Source organism: Pelophylax lessonae (assembly GCF_965119305.1).
Source record: "Pelophylax lessonae genome assembly, chromosome: 4".
Taxonomy (NCBI): Eukaryota; Metazoa; Chordata; class Amphibia; order Anura; family Ranidae; genus Pelophylax; species Pelophylax lessonae.
In genome coordinates, this window is record NC_138771.1 from 164,844,117 (window position 1) to 164,861,027 (window position 16,911).

The 16,911-nt window shown below is 38.5% G+C and overlaps 1 protein-coding gene across 1 annotated transcript in view; it reads left to right on the forward strand.

Annotated features, from left to right (window-relative positions):
* Positions 1-16,911, forward strand: part of LOC309552573 (uncharacterized protein) — a gene marked incomplete at both ends in the record, with an annotated part of 487,483 nt that overhangs the window by 236,454 nt on the left and 234,118 nt on the right. The window contains 9 exons of the mRNA XM_082253522.1: positions 6,398-6,475; positions 7,685-7,720; positions 9,262-9,315; positions 9,700-9,744; positions 10,485-10,529; positions 10,990-11,025; positions 14,170-14,229; positions 14,366-14,491; positions 16,226-16,297. Coding sequence (XP_082109648.1) covers positions 6,398-6,475; positions 7,685-7,720; positions 9,262-9,315; positions 9,700-9,744; positions 10,485-10,529; positions 10,990-11,025; positions 14,170-14,229; positions 14,366-14,491; positions 16,226-16,297 — 552 coding nt within the window. The remainder of the gene's footprint in view (positions 1-6,397; positions 6,476-7,684; positions 7,721-9,261; positions 9,316-9,699; positions 9,745-10,484; positions 10,530-10,989; positions 11,026-14,169; positions 14,230-14,365; positions 14,492-16,225; positions 16,298-16,911) is intronic.

Consider the following 16,911-nt stretch of genomic DNA (forward strand, 5'->3'; position numbering starts at 1 on the left):
AAGCATTAACTGCAATGTGAATAACAATACTACAACTAGTCTACAGTGCAATCTCAGAGAATGGCTGGGTATGGTGCAATATCCTCTGAGAGGTACCACCTAACTTATGCAATAGGTAAAGGCCTCTGTGTAGCAGCTGTAAAGGGACAGTCCTTAGTTCTAGCTCTTCAGCCCGCTAGCATTGGGGCCCAGTTGAGAATAGTCCCAGTCAAGCCTGTAGGCAGCTAGAAGGCTACTAGATGGCTGTATATTTAGTTCCTATATGGTTCAGTCTTTCTAGCAGCAGAAGGTAAATCCTCACAGCAGCAGCTCCCCAGTCCCAGCAATATTGTAGCTCACCATTCAGTCACACACAGGGATTAGTCCACTCTCTACTCTGCAGGCAGGTGACTCTGGCTGTCAGTACACCTGGACTCAGCACTCTGGATTCTGTTCAGGCTGTCAGTGGAGGCGCACACTGCACAGCGATGTGTGCTCTCTCTGCTTCCTCATGACAATAGGAAGCTGTGTCCTCTAAAGCCTGAGAAAATGCAGCTCCCCCCTTCTGGGAAATGCATGCCAAAAGCTCCTACTTGCAGTAGAGTCTCTCTCCTCTGGACTATAGTTCCCACAGTGTAGTGCTGCCTGACTCAGTCTAATTATTGAACTCTTCCTGCTCAGCAGCTCCCTCCTCTTGTTGATATAGCTGTTAACAAGTTCAGCATCAAAGGGCAGCAGTTACAGAGAACAGCTGCAGTCAGAGTTTTTCTCATTCTCCATTCTTAGCCAAGCACTTGGCTAGACTGTATTGTGCTACAAACTAAGTGAGAACTTTTTGGTTGTTTTAATTCCTTCCAACTGGAGGGGCTTGCGTAATTCAGTGAAGCTATGAGCTCTGCCGTGTAGGCTCAGCCAAGACGGACAGGTCATAGCAGAGAATTTTCACAAAATGTGATCCACTGGAGAAGGAAATGGCAACCTACTCCAGTATCCCTGCCAAGAAAACCTCATGAACAGAAACATGAAGTTAAGCCAGGTCCGGGACGCAGTGGAGGACAGAAAAACCTAGTGTACTATGGTTCACAAGGCCTCGAAGAGTCAGACACAACTAAACCACTGAACAACTACAACAACAACAACCATAACCTGTATGGTTATACTGTCTTGTTGGGTCCCAAATTTTACATTTTAAAAGCTATGTTTTCCATACACTGCCCTGACTGAAACAGTTGTATGTGCTTTGAAATAAATGGCTGTAGAGTATTAGGCTATATTTGCACTATACACCTGCAGTTTTTGATGTGGCAGAGGGGCAAAAAGCAATGCTTTGTATGACTCCGCCTACTGTCTTAAATTGAGGAATGGTTATTTTTAGAATATGCAATAGAATTATACATGTGAACACTTCCTGTTTAAGAAGGCTTTACTGTGCCCAACATATTTTCAAAGTGCAACTTTTTAATGTAAAAGCCTTACATTTAAGCAATCAGAAGAGTATGCTCCAGGTATTTCACACTATAAAAGTTAACTGTAAAAAATTAAATGTTGAATGGAACTTTTCATTTCTTAATATAGTACCTATTTCTTTGTTTGTGAATCCCACTTACATTTGATGCTGTTTATACATTAAATATGTTCCATAAAAATAAGACCAAACAAAGATTTCCCAGTTTAAAATGTTTAGAGAGTTAGCTTTCAGATTTAGGTAGAAGTTCCACCCATGTGTTTCTTTCACCTCTCAGAAACGTTGTTGTCGAAATTTCTTATATCAATTCTCAGTTACCTTTCCCTTGGTTTCAAACTTCCCCTGCCCTTTTTTTTATTAATGTAAAAAATGTTTAAAAAAAAATAGATAAATAATATTTCATTATGTTATTAAACCAGTTTTTTGTACTTTGTGTGACTTACTAAAACTTATTTACACTTGAAAAGCACATATAAGCAGACAAATATTTGAAATCTGTGGTTGTGTAGATACAGTATTGTTATAACAAACCACAGTTAATGATGGCAAACATAAAAATGGATCCAAAAAATGATGGAGGTTATTTCTCGAGGGCCTTTTATTCTGATGTGAATGGTAAATGTTAGGACACTGGGGATTCCAGAACAGTGCCAGTGACAGTTTGACAATTTTACTCCGCTGAAGTTAATCTGTATTTTCAAGTTGTTTACCTTTGAAACTCAGCAATAAAACCAGACATTTATGGTATATTACATCTGGTACATACACACCGACGCCATGCTTGGTAAGAAATTGCTTCTGTATCTCAGCAGATGGGAAATCAATTAAGTGGTGTGTCATCTCCCATAAACCTGATTGTTGTAGAGGCATATAAAGTAATGACTTAACCTTCATCATATAAGATCTCATAAAGATTTTATTGTTGAACTCATTAATGCTAACAAAAACTCGTCAGTGTTCAGATGGCAGCATAAACAGACAAAATAAACCCCTTCCGATCACTTTTCTGAGCAAAACTATTACCTTTCTGAATCATCACCATAATTCATAATAGGTATTAGAACAGAAGACTAGGTTTATTCTTAAAGGGCACTATCATATAAAATATAAAGATGCACAACAGTCACTGTATGACATATCTCACAAACATAAAAAACTAATAGGGCATGGGTTGTGGGACTTTAAGTGAGATCAGTCACTGTACTCAATAATAAGAAAATTTACAATCATCAAATATACATTTATTAACCATTTCATGATACACATAAGGATGTACAATGCAGATATCTTTCATTTTTTATTGTTTTACAGATTATTGGTCACCATGTATTTCCTTTTTTTTATCTGGATATTTCTTTGACACTCGGTATTATCCCCTGTCTGGGGGGATGATATCTCCGTCTCTCTCCCCTCCCCCTTCCCCTCTTCGGGGTGACCTCGGCTCCTACCTGCCTCAGCCCCCGATCAGACAGTCACTTTTGGGTTAGTTCCAGCTCCTCATAATGCTTTTGGGTCATTTCGCATTTTCTGTAAGTAACTGACAACTTTTTATATTTATATTTATTTGGGGCAATTTGTTTTCCTGTTTTCTTTATAAGTATTCTGCATTCTGATACTTATGTATATATATATTCACAGGTATTGGTTTTTAATAGCTCCTGATGAGTGGCCTATGAGCCACGAAACGCGTCAAGCTTAAACTTGGAAGATTTATCATTATTTGGAGACTGACGAAACTTTTTAAGAGATATATTATTTATGATATGGTTATTACCTTGATATGTATATAAATGGATTTAGTGATTTTATGTCTGGTTCTGCTTTAATTTATGTCTACATTGATTACCGATATCTGCATTGTACATCCTTAAATGTATCATGAAATGGTTAATAAATGTATATTTGATGATTGTATATTTTCTTGTTATTAAGTACAGTGACTGATCTCATTTAAAGTCCCACAACTGATGCCCTATTCTTTTTTTAGACTCTCAGGGATTGAGGTCAGTCACTGTGCATACCTCAGATCATAATCTCTCATTTCACATCTCAGAAACATGTCTGGGTCTTTTGGCTTTCTGGCTTTTTTTTTTAACATATGTCACTTGACTTCTTGGTCACTTGACTTTTGAAACGGATCTCACAGAAGGGAAGTTTTTGTTTGGGGAGAATCAAAAATGCAAACCACCTTAGCAACTGTAAGTCTCACACAGATTTGGTATATCCTGCTTTAGAGAATCTATCAAGTAAACCGTTGCAGATGTTGAGAACTATTGACACGGCAACTCTGGAAAGCTTCGGCCTTGCAGCCCCGTACAAGACCAGGGCAGTCCTGGACCACTATAAACGATAAACAAACACAAGGGCGCACAGGCCTGGTGCATTATCCTTTAAAAGGTTTTATTTAAAATAGTAGAATAAACATACTCACAAACGAGTTCTTGATCATATCAACAGACAAGATATAAAATCCTCAGCATCGAGATCGGGGGGCGATTAATTCCCGATCTTGATGTTTGTGAGTATTTTTATCCTACTATTTAAAATAAAACCTTTTAAAGGATAATGCACCAGGCCGGTGTGCCCTTGTGTTTGTTTGTCGTTTAGAGAATCTATGTCACTGATTTACTAAAAATTGGCACATTCTGGAACACAATGTTGTTGATTTACTAAAGGAATAGCGTATGTTCATTCTGTAAAGTGCATGTTCACTGAGCTTAATGAATGATGTTCTCTTTGATGATCCATTCATGTGCAAGCAAAATTCATGTTATTTTTACCTCCTATATCCTTCGGTATTTATAGTAAAAACAAATGCACCTTATTTACTAAGCTAAATGCACACTCACTTTGCAAAGTAAACAGTCTTTACTCCTTTAGTAAATCAACCCCAATATCTTACTTTAGCTCATAATTTAGTTCCAGTTGTCTAATCTTGAGAACAAAATCTCACTTCAAGCTGGTGTGAAACTATAGCATAACATTGATATCTGTTTTGATAAAAATAGATATGGTACTGTGGTACAAAACTAGACAGTTGAAGTAAAAAAGTAAAAATATCTTGATATTTTCCTCCCTCCACATAAATTCCATATGGCTGCAGTAGCTACCAGGAAGCCTTTAAAATTGTAAGAGGTTGCTGCTTAATATTATTATTATTATTATTATTATTATACAAGAAGTATATAGCGACAATAGTCTGTGGAGCACTTTACAACATGAAAGCAGACAGTACAGTTACGATACAATTCAATACAGGAGGAATCAGAGGGCCCTGCTCCTTAGAGCTTACTATTTAAAAGGGAGGATCAAGTGATGCAAAAGGTAATAACTGTGGGGGATGAGCTGATGGAGAAAATAAAAGTACAGTTGTTAGGTATAGGCGGGATAGGCTTCCCTGAAGAACGTATGTCTTTGGGTGGGAAAAAGACAGCTCCATATAAAAATATTTTAAATAAACAGAGACTTTCAGCATGTGTAGATGCTTAGAAATGAGTGCAAAAAAAGTGATTTTGAGCTTATGTTAAAGGTATTTTAATTTAAAAAAATGATACTTACCTGTTCTGTGCAATGTTTTTACACAGAGCAGCTGTGATTCTCCTCTTCTCGTGTCCCCCCCCCAGGGCTCCTAGCCCCTCCCCTTCTACTAGTGCCCCCATAGCATGCAGTGAGGGCACTCGTGCGTGCTTGCTCCCGAGCCACATTCTGTGTGTCCATAAGTCACTCAGAATAGGGCTTAGCCCTGCCCCTACTCCCTTCTCACTGGCTATGATTGACAACAGTGGGAGCCAAAAGGCCAATGGGGAGGCATAGACCCAGGAGAGCAGCCACTCTTATGCTCATCACTGGATCGCAATTGGGCTCGGGTGAGTATCGCATGGTGGAAGTAGCGTGTAGTAGTGGGTGGTCAACTTTTGCATCAGAACCCACAAGCTTCAAGCTACCTTTTTTGTACATTTGGTCTGTTATTATAGGTGTGTTTAACAGCTTAACCTGCTCCCATTTTGGAATATACCTGCAGCTCTTGATGCTATTCTATTTGTACTCTGGGAGTTTGGTATTTGTGATGCACAAATTTGTATCGTCATATGATTTTTGTCATCATATATGCTGTACATTACATTTGATTATTTATATGAATCCCCTAGCACAAATGCTGGATGCTTAATACATATAAATGCATATTATACAGTTACAAGTTGTGATCATTAACTTTAACCAGTCCCTGCACCTTGTGGAATTAATGAATGTTTTATCTTTGCATCTATTAATTTGGATATTTAGTTGCATTCTCAGATTGAGTTATTGCACAGTTCGTTGTTGGATGTTTATAAGCTAAAAGTTTTAAATCAGTTTGGATTTGATCTCCTATTACATTGAATATTTATGCAGAGGCATGCCTGGCAAGGTTTATTTGGATTTTAGATGGTTTTAAAAAGTAGTTAGTGTGTTTATACAATGCTTTGGTGTTTTCATACAAATGAAATTGATACAAAAAGTTTCTATGTGTTTAAATAAAGTTAGAATTTTGAATAAATACAGTATATTTGCTGTTAGATTCTTTGACTTGAGATTCAGAATAATTTATATATATTTATCCAAAAATGTCACTAACTTTAGAGAATGACATGTCCTGACTTTGAATACTTTAAACGTGTGTAGATGCTTAAATATTTAGAGCAAAAGTAATTTTCACCTTAAAGTGAAGCTGTGCCCAGATCATGCTCACTGAAGTATTTACATATATTGAAAAAGCAATAAAAACACTTTAAAACATACCCTCATTCATCTTTGTATCTATAAGCATTTCAAATAAATTAATTTCAAAGTGCACTGATATCATAGCTCTTTCTCTACTAATTTCTGTTTTTTTCATGCAGTTTAAAAGCATCCTCCAATATAGTCTAGTTTGGATTAATTGATTTAACATTACGTTTGGTTCTTCTTTTTAAGCAGAGCCACGTTAATTCAACATATAATGTGAAAAACATTCGCGTAAGAAGAATGGTGGATGAGGATTACGAGAGTGTGGTAAGGACCAGAAGCATCTGATATAAACTGCCATGGAGCATTACAATGTATTATTGGTTATCATCTAACTGCCAATAGTGTGTGATTAGGAAACATTTGTAAAAATTCGCATTTACCTTGAGTATATCAGTATGCTTGGACTACTAGTCAAATTACAATATGAAGCAAATAAAAGGCACTGTACATGCATCACGTTTACCTATGTAAAGTGAATTTTATGAGGTACAGTATGGTTTGACACTGATTTCAAATGAGAAACTTTGAGCTGTACTTGTCATTGTGTTTTGTTTAAATCTGTAGCTTTTAAATGTAGCTTTTAAATCCCAACTCTAGGGATTCTCTGTTTCTCCATTGCAGTAAGGCTTCACCCCACACTGCAGGAGATACCTGCTTGTTTAGTTTAGCAGGAGAGTGAAAGCAGTTTATTTACCCATTCACTCACTCCCCTGGCAAACACTGCTCCCCATGATCTGGCTGTAAATGGGCATCCTCACATCCAGTGCAGGGCTTTTCTCCAAGAAGACCTTACGCTGCTGAAGCATGGGGAAAAAGATGCTGCAGAGACCAGTCTAGTAGGGCAGATTAGTATACAGGAGCGGAGGATCGGGTGAGTAAATCTGCTTTCCCAAATCCCATAGACATAAAATGAACAGTTAACATTTGCAGTACAGCTGCAGCTCCATTGCAAGGAAAAATGTTTAGGTCAACTTTAATTCTGCAAATGTACTTTAGAGCCAGTACACATGAGTAGCAATCTTCCCAAGCATCCCCAGAAAAGTGGAGGATGATATAGCTGCAAAGGAAAAGGGGGGGGGGGCAGCTCTATATTAATGGCCATAGCTCTGGAATCTCATGTCCCACAAACTCATATAGGTGTAATGGCAAGATCTCCACAAACATTTGGCCATATAATGTAGGTAGTGTATTTTCCAAAAACATGATGAACTCTTTGGTTTTCCATTTACTCTCATTGCAAAAAAAAAAAAAGCAGACATTTCATTTGTAAACTGGAGGGACTGTATGGGTGATTCTCTTGTTCTACCCTTTCTCTGTGCCTCCTAAAGCTGATGTAGGCATTCTTACCAATGGTTTGTTGTAAAATTTTAAGGGGTGTGCAGGGGATTATGGGAATTTTATAAAATGAAAGCTGACCTTCAGTTATTAATGCTTCTGAACTGATAGCAACATGTCTATTTATGTTTCCAAAAGCCTTATCCAGGGACCCAGGGAGGAAAGAGAAAAAAGGTATGTAACAGAACAGCATTATGCAGTTTCAAGATAGAAGGCCAAATGCAAACTAATGTAACTCACACAGATAACATTTTTATTCAAAACACAAGAGAAAACCCAGCCCAACAGAGTGTGCTCTACACTTGCATAGAGCTGTCAAATGCTTACAATTAGTGTTGAGCGAACACGGACTGTATTATTTGGGTCCGTACCGGATAATTGGATTTTTGTTACCCGGACACGGACCCGAAAACTTTACTGTATGTTCGGGTTTAAAATCCGTGTTCGGTAATTTTATTTCCTGTATGTAATGGCGCGGTTTTAATGGCGGGCTTTCAACAGCCAATCAACAAGCGTTTAACTGGTGTGCCATAGAAGCCATCACAGCCATGCCTACTGTGGCTGTGATTGGCCAGCTGAAGCATGTGACCCAGGTCTTTATAAGCTAAAGACACAGCGTGCTGTGCGTCAGTCTGCTCTAGTGTAGGGAGAGAGCACACACAATGGTGCTGGCTGCTGCTGATTAGGGACAGACAGGGAAAAAAAACATTGTGCCCGAAAAGAATGCAGGGACAGGTCGGAGTGTAGGCAGGGAAAGATATTTGAGCATTTTAGGGACAGGCTGGAGAGAGTAGGCAGGGAGAGATTAGGAGACACAGGACAGAACAATCGTCCGTTAGCGATCTACATCGATTTTGCTGTGTGGGGGGTGGTGCAGTGAACAATCTTTTTGCCCTCACTTGAGCCCACTGAGGAGGAGGAGGAGGGAGAAAAAAAATATTTTTATCAGTCTGTTGTGTGCAGCGTTCAGCTATATTTTACTACAGAGTGCTGTTCTAATCTGCTATTTAAAAATTACAAATTTAAATGGGATTTTTTTTAAGAGCACTTGCCATGCTCTTAACTACATTTTGCTGCCATTTGCAGCACTCTAGCCCTTTCCATTGTTTTTTTAGAGCCATTTTAGTGCCTGAAAGTTTGGGTCCCCATTGACTTCAATGTGGTTCGGTGTCCGGGTAAAGTTCGGAAAAAGTCCGGGTCACGGACCCGGACTTTTTTTTTCAAGTTCGGCCGAAACCCGCCGAACATGGACATCCAGGTGTCCGCTCAACTCTACTTACAATCTCAGGCAAGTTAAAGGGAGTTAGTTACAGAGGCTCCATGAAATAATCAAAAGCATGGCCTGTGGCAGAGCTTGATGAACAAGGAGAGATGGCTTCCAACCTGGCTGGGGAGAGTGCAAAAGCACAAAGAAGGATACCGCCAGCCACTAATAGCTTACACCGTCCACACTGCGCTCAGGTGCTAGTGAGTAGAGAGACTTTTGGGTGATAGGGTGGTGTCTATGGCTACCAGAACTCTTTTCAAAGTGTGCCTCTTTGTGAAGCCTGACCTGCTGCACTGTGGTTTCTCCGGTGCTTTGAAGGAATAGACCTATCCCTGTCCATTATCCATAGCAGCAGAAGTGATACTTTTTAAACTTCTCATACCAGTATTGTCCTGATAGTTTAAGTACAAACTGTTTTCTCTGGATAACATTTTTATATCCATTTTAGAAAATATATTCAATGGAAGAAGAGCAAACATTGGAATCCTCCAAAAGAGATAAGGTCAGCTAAAATTCTAGAGTTTAAATGATCTCATGTGGTTAAAATTAAATAGATTTTTTTATTTAAAAATGGTTATTTTACTTTAAAAACTACAGACAGCATTTGAAGTAAGTCCACCCAAATATGATATTTTAGTTAAAAGTGTTACATGGTTGACTGAAAAGGCCTCTTGCTTCACGTGTTATGTTGATATTACATTCCCTCTCACTTGCCCTGTGGGAGGAGGAGTGCCCTGTAAAATGGTCAATAATTGACCACCCCCTTTTAATGACTGAAGCAGACAGATGCACCTTATGTGTCTGAACAATAGCTAATTTTTAATTAGGACTGTATTCTGTATATAGTGTTCATTTTTAATAACTTTTGGTTGCATTTACAAATCAGGAAGGAAAAAGGCGCTCAGGACCCCAAAGAGACAAAGCACAAAAGGTATCTGCATACTTTTTTTGCAATAGAATATTTCATATTGACTTATATTTACATAGCTGTCTTTTAACAAACTGAGCATACATTCCCCCATTTCCTATGAGGCCACGGGAATCTCTCAAGCAGGAACATAGCCAACAAGAAAGGGTTAAATACATTTTCACCACTATTACAGTTAGGCAGGTTCTCCTGATTTTCTGTTTGGTCACAGGATAGAAAATAAGTGGTAAACACCAAAACTGGGACACAGGAGCAATAACTAAGTTTTACCTGTGTATCTGCAGCAATTTCTTCTGCAGAGCTAAAAAAAAAAGAAAACACTGAGCAAATGATTTTTACAACGCAACACTAAAGCTATGAATCACCTGCTGTGTGTTGGGGATTGGGGGGGGGGGGTTGCCATCTTTCTGCAGGCTGTTCTGTTGGCTTAAAGTTCTATCAGTAAAAACTTGTGGATAGCTGAAAAATGAGAGGGGGTACAGACTGTTCTTTGGATTAGGGTTAGAAAACTCTATAGTGAAATGTGCCTTGTTCATTTTTTATTTCTGTGGTTTAAAACCACTTTAAGTTTCGGAAGGTAATATGTAGCCATTCTTACATAGTCAGCAAGGGAAAAAAAAAACGTGTAAAGCGCACCATTCCCATATGTAAAGTAGAAACCCCAAGCAAGGCTCTGCTTGTATATGGTAAAATATAAAACAACTGTTATCTATATCATAAGCTTCTTGTGTTTTCTCTGGCAGGGTGAACCAGGGGAACCTGGAGATCCTGGAATTCCTGGGCTGAAGGTAAGTTTATCATTTCAAATCTCTCACCTTTTACTTCTAAAGAGATCCAGGTTTTTCCTAATTAGTTCTGCTTATATTTCTCTAAACTTCTTCGAGTACAATTTCAGAATGAAAAAGGTAAAAAGTAAATAGGAATGCTATGTGTAGCAGTTGAAATAACATTAGAAGACCATGGATTTAAAAAAAGGAAATATAAAAACAAAAAATCTTTTATTTTTGAAAAATAACATTCACTTCTTGCTTTTAAAACCCCTTTATGCCCTATTTGCGTTAGGGTAAGCAAACATCTTAACAATCCAGAAAATCTATGAGCAGTTTGTCTTAATAAAAAGGTAAAAATCCCTCATGCTGTGAAGCAACCTGTGCTTTTCATATCATAAAATGGTATAATTTAAAATGTATGGTAATTTTGTAGTAAAAATTGTTTTTAAATACAGTGATTTAATATTTTTTTCTTCAGGGAGAAAAAGGAGAACTTGGTGAAAAGGGGCAAAAGGTAACCAATCTATTTTAAAGGTTAAGTTCACTTTTGTAAAAAAAAAAAAAAATGCACATTTTTTGCAGGCAAAATAAATGTGCATTTATTATTTTTTTTTTATTAGGAGCCTGCAGAGCATTGCACCTATGATCAGCAGATCGCGGGTGCAATTTCAGGCTCCTGCAGATTCTCAGTACAGCTGTCTGCCTGTACCTCCCATTAAGCCAGAGAGTTACTGAAGAGCAGGAAGAATCAATGAAATAAGAGGGCGCTCACCAGCACCCTCACAGTTTATTAAGGGACTACAAGCTATCTGCTGTGGTGCAAGACAGGACTTGTAGGTCATTCATTTACAAAACTCTGGCTGCAGCCTTGTCTTTAACAGCTGTGGGGTAATGCATCTGGCCACATGCCTCCAGCTTTGGAAATGGCTCAGGAAACATCCTATTTAAGCAGCCTTGACCTGTGCTGTAGTGCTTGTGATAGAGTGTATTCTGTGTTACTCTTTGGTCAGACCTTTGGCTATGGTTTTTGGATTCCTCTCTTTTCTGATGCCCATCTTGACCCTCGGCTACTTTATTGAATTATTCTCTTGTCTGTTGCCCATCTTCACCCTTGGCTATCTGACTCAGCTTGTTCTTTCAGCGATTTCAGCTGCCTCACTCAAGTTACCATCTGGTAGACAGTTAGCCAATGTTTTTGTACAACACCCAAAAGTTACACAGAATTTGTGGCTTCTTGTTCATTTCAAGGTTTTATTAAGCCTTCCATGCATTTCTTGGAGCTTTGGTATCTCTTTCCTCTGTCCACCCTCTTCAGTCAAATGGTCAAAAAAGAGAGAAACGGAGCGCCTCTAAGTGCAGCATTTATTGAACAATATCAGACACATAGTAGTAGCAACTCACATGTTGAAAGAAAAAGACAGGCTATGAAAGCTCCGGTGGTAGGCTGATGGAAATCCAGGGGTCCCGAGGAGTGGAGATGCCGAGAGCCGGTCTGAAGGGCGGAACGACACTGTCCTGGGAATCGTCCATCTTCCGGATGCGGCTGGGCGCCAGAGGACCAAGCTGGAATGCAGCGTACGCTGCGTGATGTCACCGGAAGCTTAGGGATGACACGACGCGTTTCAGAGCTCGCGCGCGGCTCACACTAGGCATACGCGCTCTTTTGTCAAGTGTAAAGTGGCAAAAGAGTACGTGAGCCTGACTTATATATGGACACAAGAGCGGGACTAAATGGACGGAGAAGCTTAATGCCTAATTAGGATTTTAAACTATACTATTAATGCGAAGGAACTATTTTTACATTGTTCCACAGCACCGACTTTAATGTGTTCTACGGAGCAGCCCTTACATCAGCATTTGGACTTAGTCTGATTAACACCTTTGGACTTAATATTGGACTTAAACCCCTTCATACTTAGTCCATAGACTCTTTATAATTGCAGTCCAGCTATACCTGTGTTTTTACTTTTTAGCAGTCCTGCATCACCCCGACTAGCTTAATACTCAGAGCAGTTGTCTTTTTCTTGTATATCAGTCAAATGGTCAGACTGAGATACTAAACAGTTCTTAAAACTGTGCCTCTGATATTTTGCTTCATATACAATAGTCAAGCAGATTGGGGATCCCAATTACCCCGGGCACGATTGGTCCATAATAGTTGTCCACATTTCTTTTCCAGAGTTTCTTTTTGTATCTTTGGGCTTTTTTTACATTAAGATCTTCTCTCTGCTCCCACTCCTCTCAAGGATTTCTCCATATTGAAAGAACTGTGCCATGCAATGCAGTAAAATCTGACAGGCTTACAGTGCTGACCTTCCCTCTCTTAATGTGGGAACAATAATGCAGGGTATTAGAGGAGGCTAATAGAAAAAGCAATACAGGTATTGTTGCAGGCTGTATGTAAATATAAGTTTGATGATTTTTTAAAGAACCAATAAGTGGATAAATATTACATATTTATATCTACCTTAGCTTTGGCTTCAAAGAATAGATCATATTTTAGTGCACTTTTACGTATTATGAATTTCTATAAAGCAGCGCAGACACCTATCAAGCATCTATCAAGCACCCCACACACACAAGGATCTAATAGCCAAACAGCTCCGAATATTTATTGGCTGTTGGTGTGTAATCTCCTTAAAGTGGTTCTAAAGCCTGAAAATGTTTTACCTTAATGCATTCATTGCATTAAAGTAAAAAATGTTTAGACATTAGCATGCCCCCCCTTACCTGAGCCTTCATTCGGTCAAGCGCTGTGCATGTCAGCAGCTCTTCTCTCCCATCATTTCCTGGTCTTCCAGGGTTGGCTGAAGCAGTGGGAGCCATTGACAAGAGGGGAGGATCCAGGAACGCAAATGGGGGACCCTAAAAGAAGAGGTTCAGGCCTGCTCTGTGCAAACCTTTGCACAGAGCAGGTAAGTATAAACCCGTTTTTTTTTTTTTTTTAAATGAAGCTTTACAACCACTTTAATTTTCAGGAGTTTTTCAATTAATAAGTTAATAAACTGCAATTATATAGTTCCTAATATACAATTTATTATACTTTCCCTTAAAACTAAATATGAATGAAAATTATGAAATCAATATATTTAATTAATAAAAAATGCCATGATAATACCAATATAAGTGCTGAACATCAATGTTGATGACTATTATCTATTTCTTCTGTGCAAAAAGTGACTTGTGCAGTTCCCAAATCTGGCAGTAGAATTATGTGCAAAAACCAGCCCAAGTCTATACTCAGTTTAATAAAGTGCATATGCAACAATCTTTGTGTTTGTTCTTCAGTGTGGTCCGAACCACCAGAATCCGCTTGTGCAGTAAGAACTCATTCAATCTCTATGGTCCTTTAAAACAAATAAGTGGGTTGAGCATGCTTGATTTATTTGTGGAATGTCAGAATCCCTTCTCCATGCTCATCCAGGGATCTTCATCAGAGTATGTAAGCTGCATAAAGAAGAGGAAACACCCTCATTTCATAAGAGGTCTCTTCCAGGTCCTTCACTTATGATGACGTCATGGAAGACGAAATGTGTAATGATCTTAGTTCTTTAGTACTGGGCTGAGCAAATTGACCTTGTTCATATGAATCAAAAATTCACGTTATTTTTACCAAAAACAGATATTTACCCTGACACAGTATATTGTATCTTTATAGGGTGAACCAGGTGTTGGCCACAGAGGGCCAGTGGGACAAGCTGGACCTCCTGGTATTAAGGTAATGCCTCACATAGCTAAAGACAGAAAATCATCTTAGTAGTTTGGGATAATTTATAGCTTGCCAATTATGTATTTTTTACTACTGCTGTATTCTTAGTGCAGGATATAAACCTATAATGTATTTTCCCCCACAGGGTGAACCAGGAGAACAAGGGCCTCTGGGAGTACAAGGTATCCAAGGGATTCAAGGAAATCCTGGCATGTCTGGATCTATGGGCGAAAGAGGAGAACCAGGAATTCATGGCCCTCCTGGAACTCCTGTTAGTAAATACAATTGTGGTTTAGAGTTGTTAAAGAAATAACATGGAGTCAAATGTTGACTTTCAGTCTGTGACCTGTACTTTATAAAGAAATAAAACTAATACTTTGGCTACCTAGCTGTTTTGGACATAGAGAGTCTATTTATAATTTTTTGAACACATGATTGACACAACTTTCACGCAAGATTTACACATTGTTTAATTGGATTCAGTTGGCAAAATGTGCTAATCCCGGGTGAAAATTGTGTGATTCTTGTGTAAAACATAACACATAGACCCCTAATTGTGTTTTTCTTTTGTGTAGTTTTTAAAGAGATACGCCCAGCTGCTGTACTCTAACACAATGGGGTTGATTTACTAAAACTGGAGAGTGCAAAATCTGGTGCAATTGCATAGAAACCACTTTTGGAAAAAAAAAAAAAAAGAAACCACTCAGCTTTTTTTGTCAAAGCCTAATTGAACAAGCTGAAGCTAAAACTGGATCTACTATGCACAGCTGCACCAGACCTTGCACTCTATAGTGCTATCAAATCAACCCTCATGTATAATACTTTATTAGGTTTTTAGCTAGTTTTTGTTCCATTCACTGTCCTTTTTAAGGAATTTTTTCTATTCTTGTTGTGCTCATATTATTTTTGTTAAGTATCGCTATTTACAAATTTAAGGGGGAATTCCAGGTATGGATATTGTATACATAGCTACATTGGTCCAGCTTACACCAATGTAGCTAGGTATATAACATATATCAAAATATCACCCAAACCGTCCTCTCAGCTCCTCTCAAGACCTCCTACTCTCAAGCTCCCTTGTCTCCTCCTCCCATGCTCGTCTCCAGGATTTCTCCAGGGCCTCTCCCATCCTCTGGAACGCTCTATCTCAACCTGTACAGCTATCTCCTACTCTAGCTGCTTTCAGTCGATCCCTGAAAACTCATCTCTTCAGGGAAGCCTATCACTAATCTTCCATCAGCTCATTCCCTACTGTTACAACCTCTTGAAACACCTGCCCCACCCCATTAGATTGTAAGCTCTTCTGAGCAGGGCCCTCTTAATCCTCTTGTATTTTATTGTATTGTAACTGTACTGTCTCCCTTTTATATTGTAAAGAACTGTGTAAACTGCTGACACTATATAAATCCTGAATAATAATAATATTAACTTTCTGAATGAATGCAAAGCATTGTTTGATTGGATGAGGTAGAGAGGAGGGGTGATGACATCACGCTCTCTGCCTTCTCACAATCTATGGGACACGGTGGAGATCACTGGAGTGGAGTGTCTACTTCAGCTGTTTACGATTTCCAGGGGCATTGGCCAGGTATAGTATATACATACTTATATTGGTCCATGCTGGACTAATGTAAGTATTATATGTATACATTTTCCATACCTGGAATTCATCTTTGATATACAGATTTAAGTAGGTTTAACATGGATGAATTATTTCTATTTAAGATAACATCTGAGGAAAGTCCAATAATTTAAAACATTTTGTGTAGGTCTAACTCTACCTTTGTAGTGAGGTCTGGTGCTGATATTACCTCATGACACTGTACCTACAACACTACTCTTCACACTGGACCCGTAAAGTTATATGCTGTTGTAGGATGCTGTGACTTTTTAATTTGTATAAAGCTGAACTAGGGTTGTGGGCCACTGTTCATGATGTGGCCCACAACCCTAGATATATGATTATTTTTATTATTACTTTGTTTTTTTTTGTTTGTTTTTTTAGGGAGAAAGAGGAAAAAGGGGGAAAAATGGCAGCCCTGGACCTCAGGGGACTCCTGGACTTGCTGGTAAAGAGGTACAAAATAAAATAAAAAAACTAGGAGTTATTTATACCAGGCAAATCCTTCTTTACTACATATGCAACTGATGTGCTATTGTCTTTATCCTAGCATAAAAACATTTGCCAGATGTTTAGATTGGCCTTAGATACTGTATATTTAGCATATTAATTATATTGTCATTAAGACATCTTTTTCAAACTTAACACACAGCTTTTATAATCTTACAATGTACGTATGATTTTTAAGCCCTTTAATTAATATAGTTGCTCACTTTTGGACCCTGTACAAAATACTTATGTAGTGGTGGCTAAAACTGGAGCCCATATTTTAGATGTTAACTGACAAGTTACCTGTACCATGGCAGTGGGGTTGATTTACTAATGACAAACTGACAGCTTACTTTGAAAAGGTATTTTCCCCAGAGCTTAGTAAATGAGGTGAAGCTCTGCTGACTTCTATCATCCAATCATGTGCAAGCAAACATGCTGTTGTTTTATTTTCCTTGCAGGAGATTCATTGCAATGTGATATTTTGCCACATTTGCTACACTCTGGGGAAGTTCCACTGTAAAGTGGACAGCCTATTTGCCTTTAGTAAATCAACCTCAACCTCATTACCTCCATTTTAT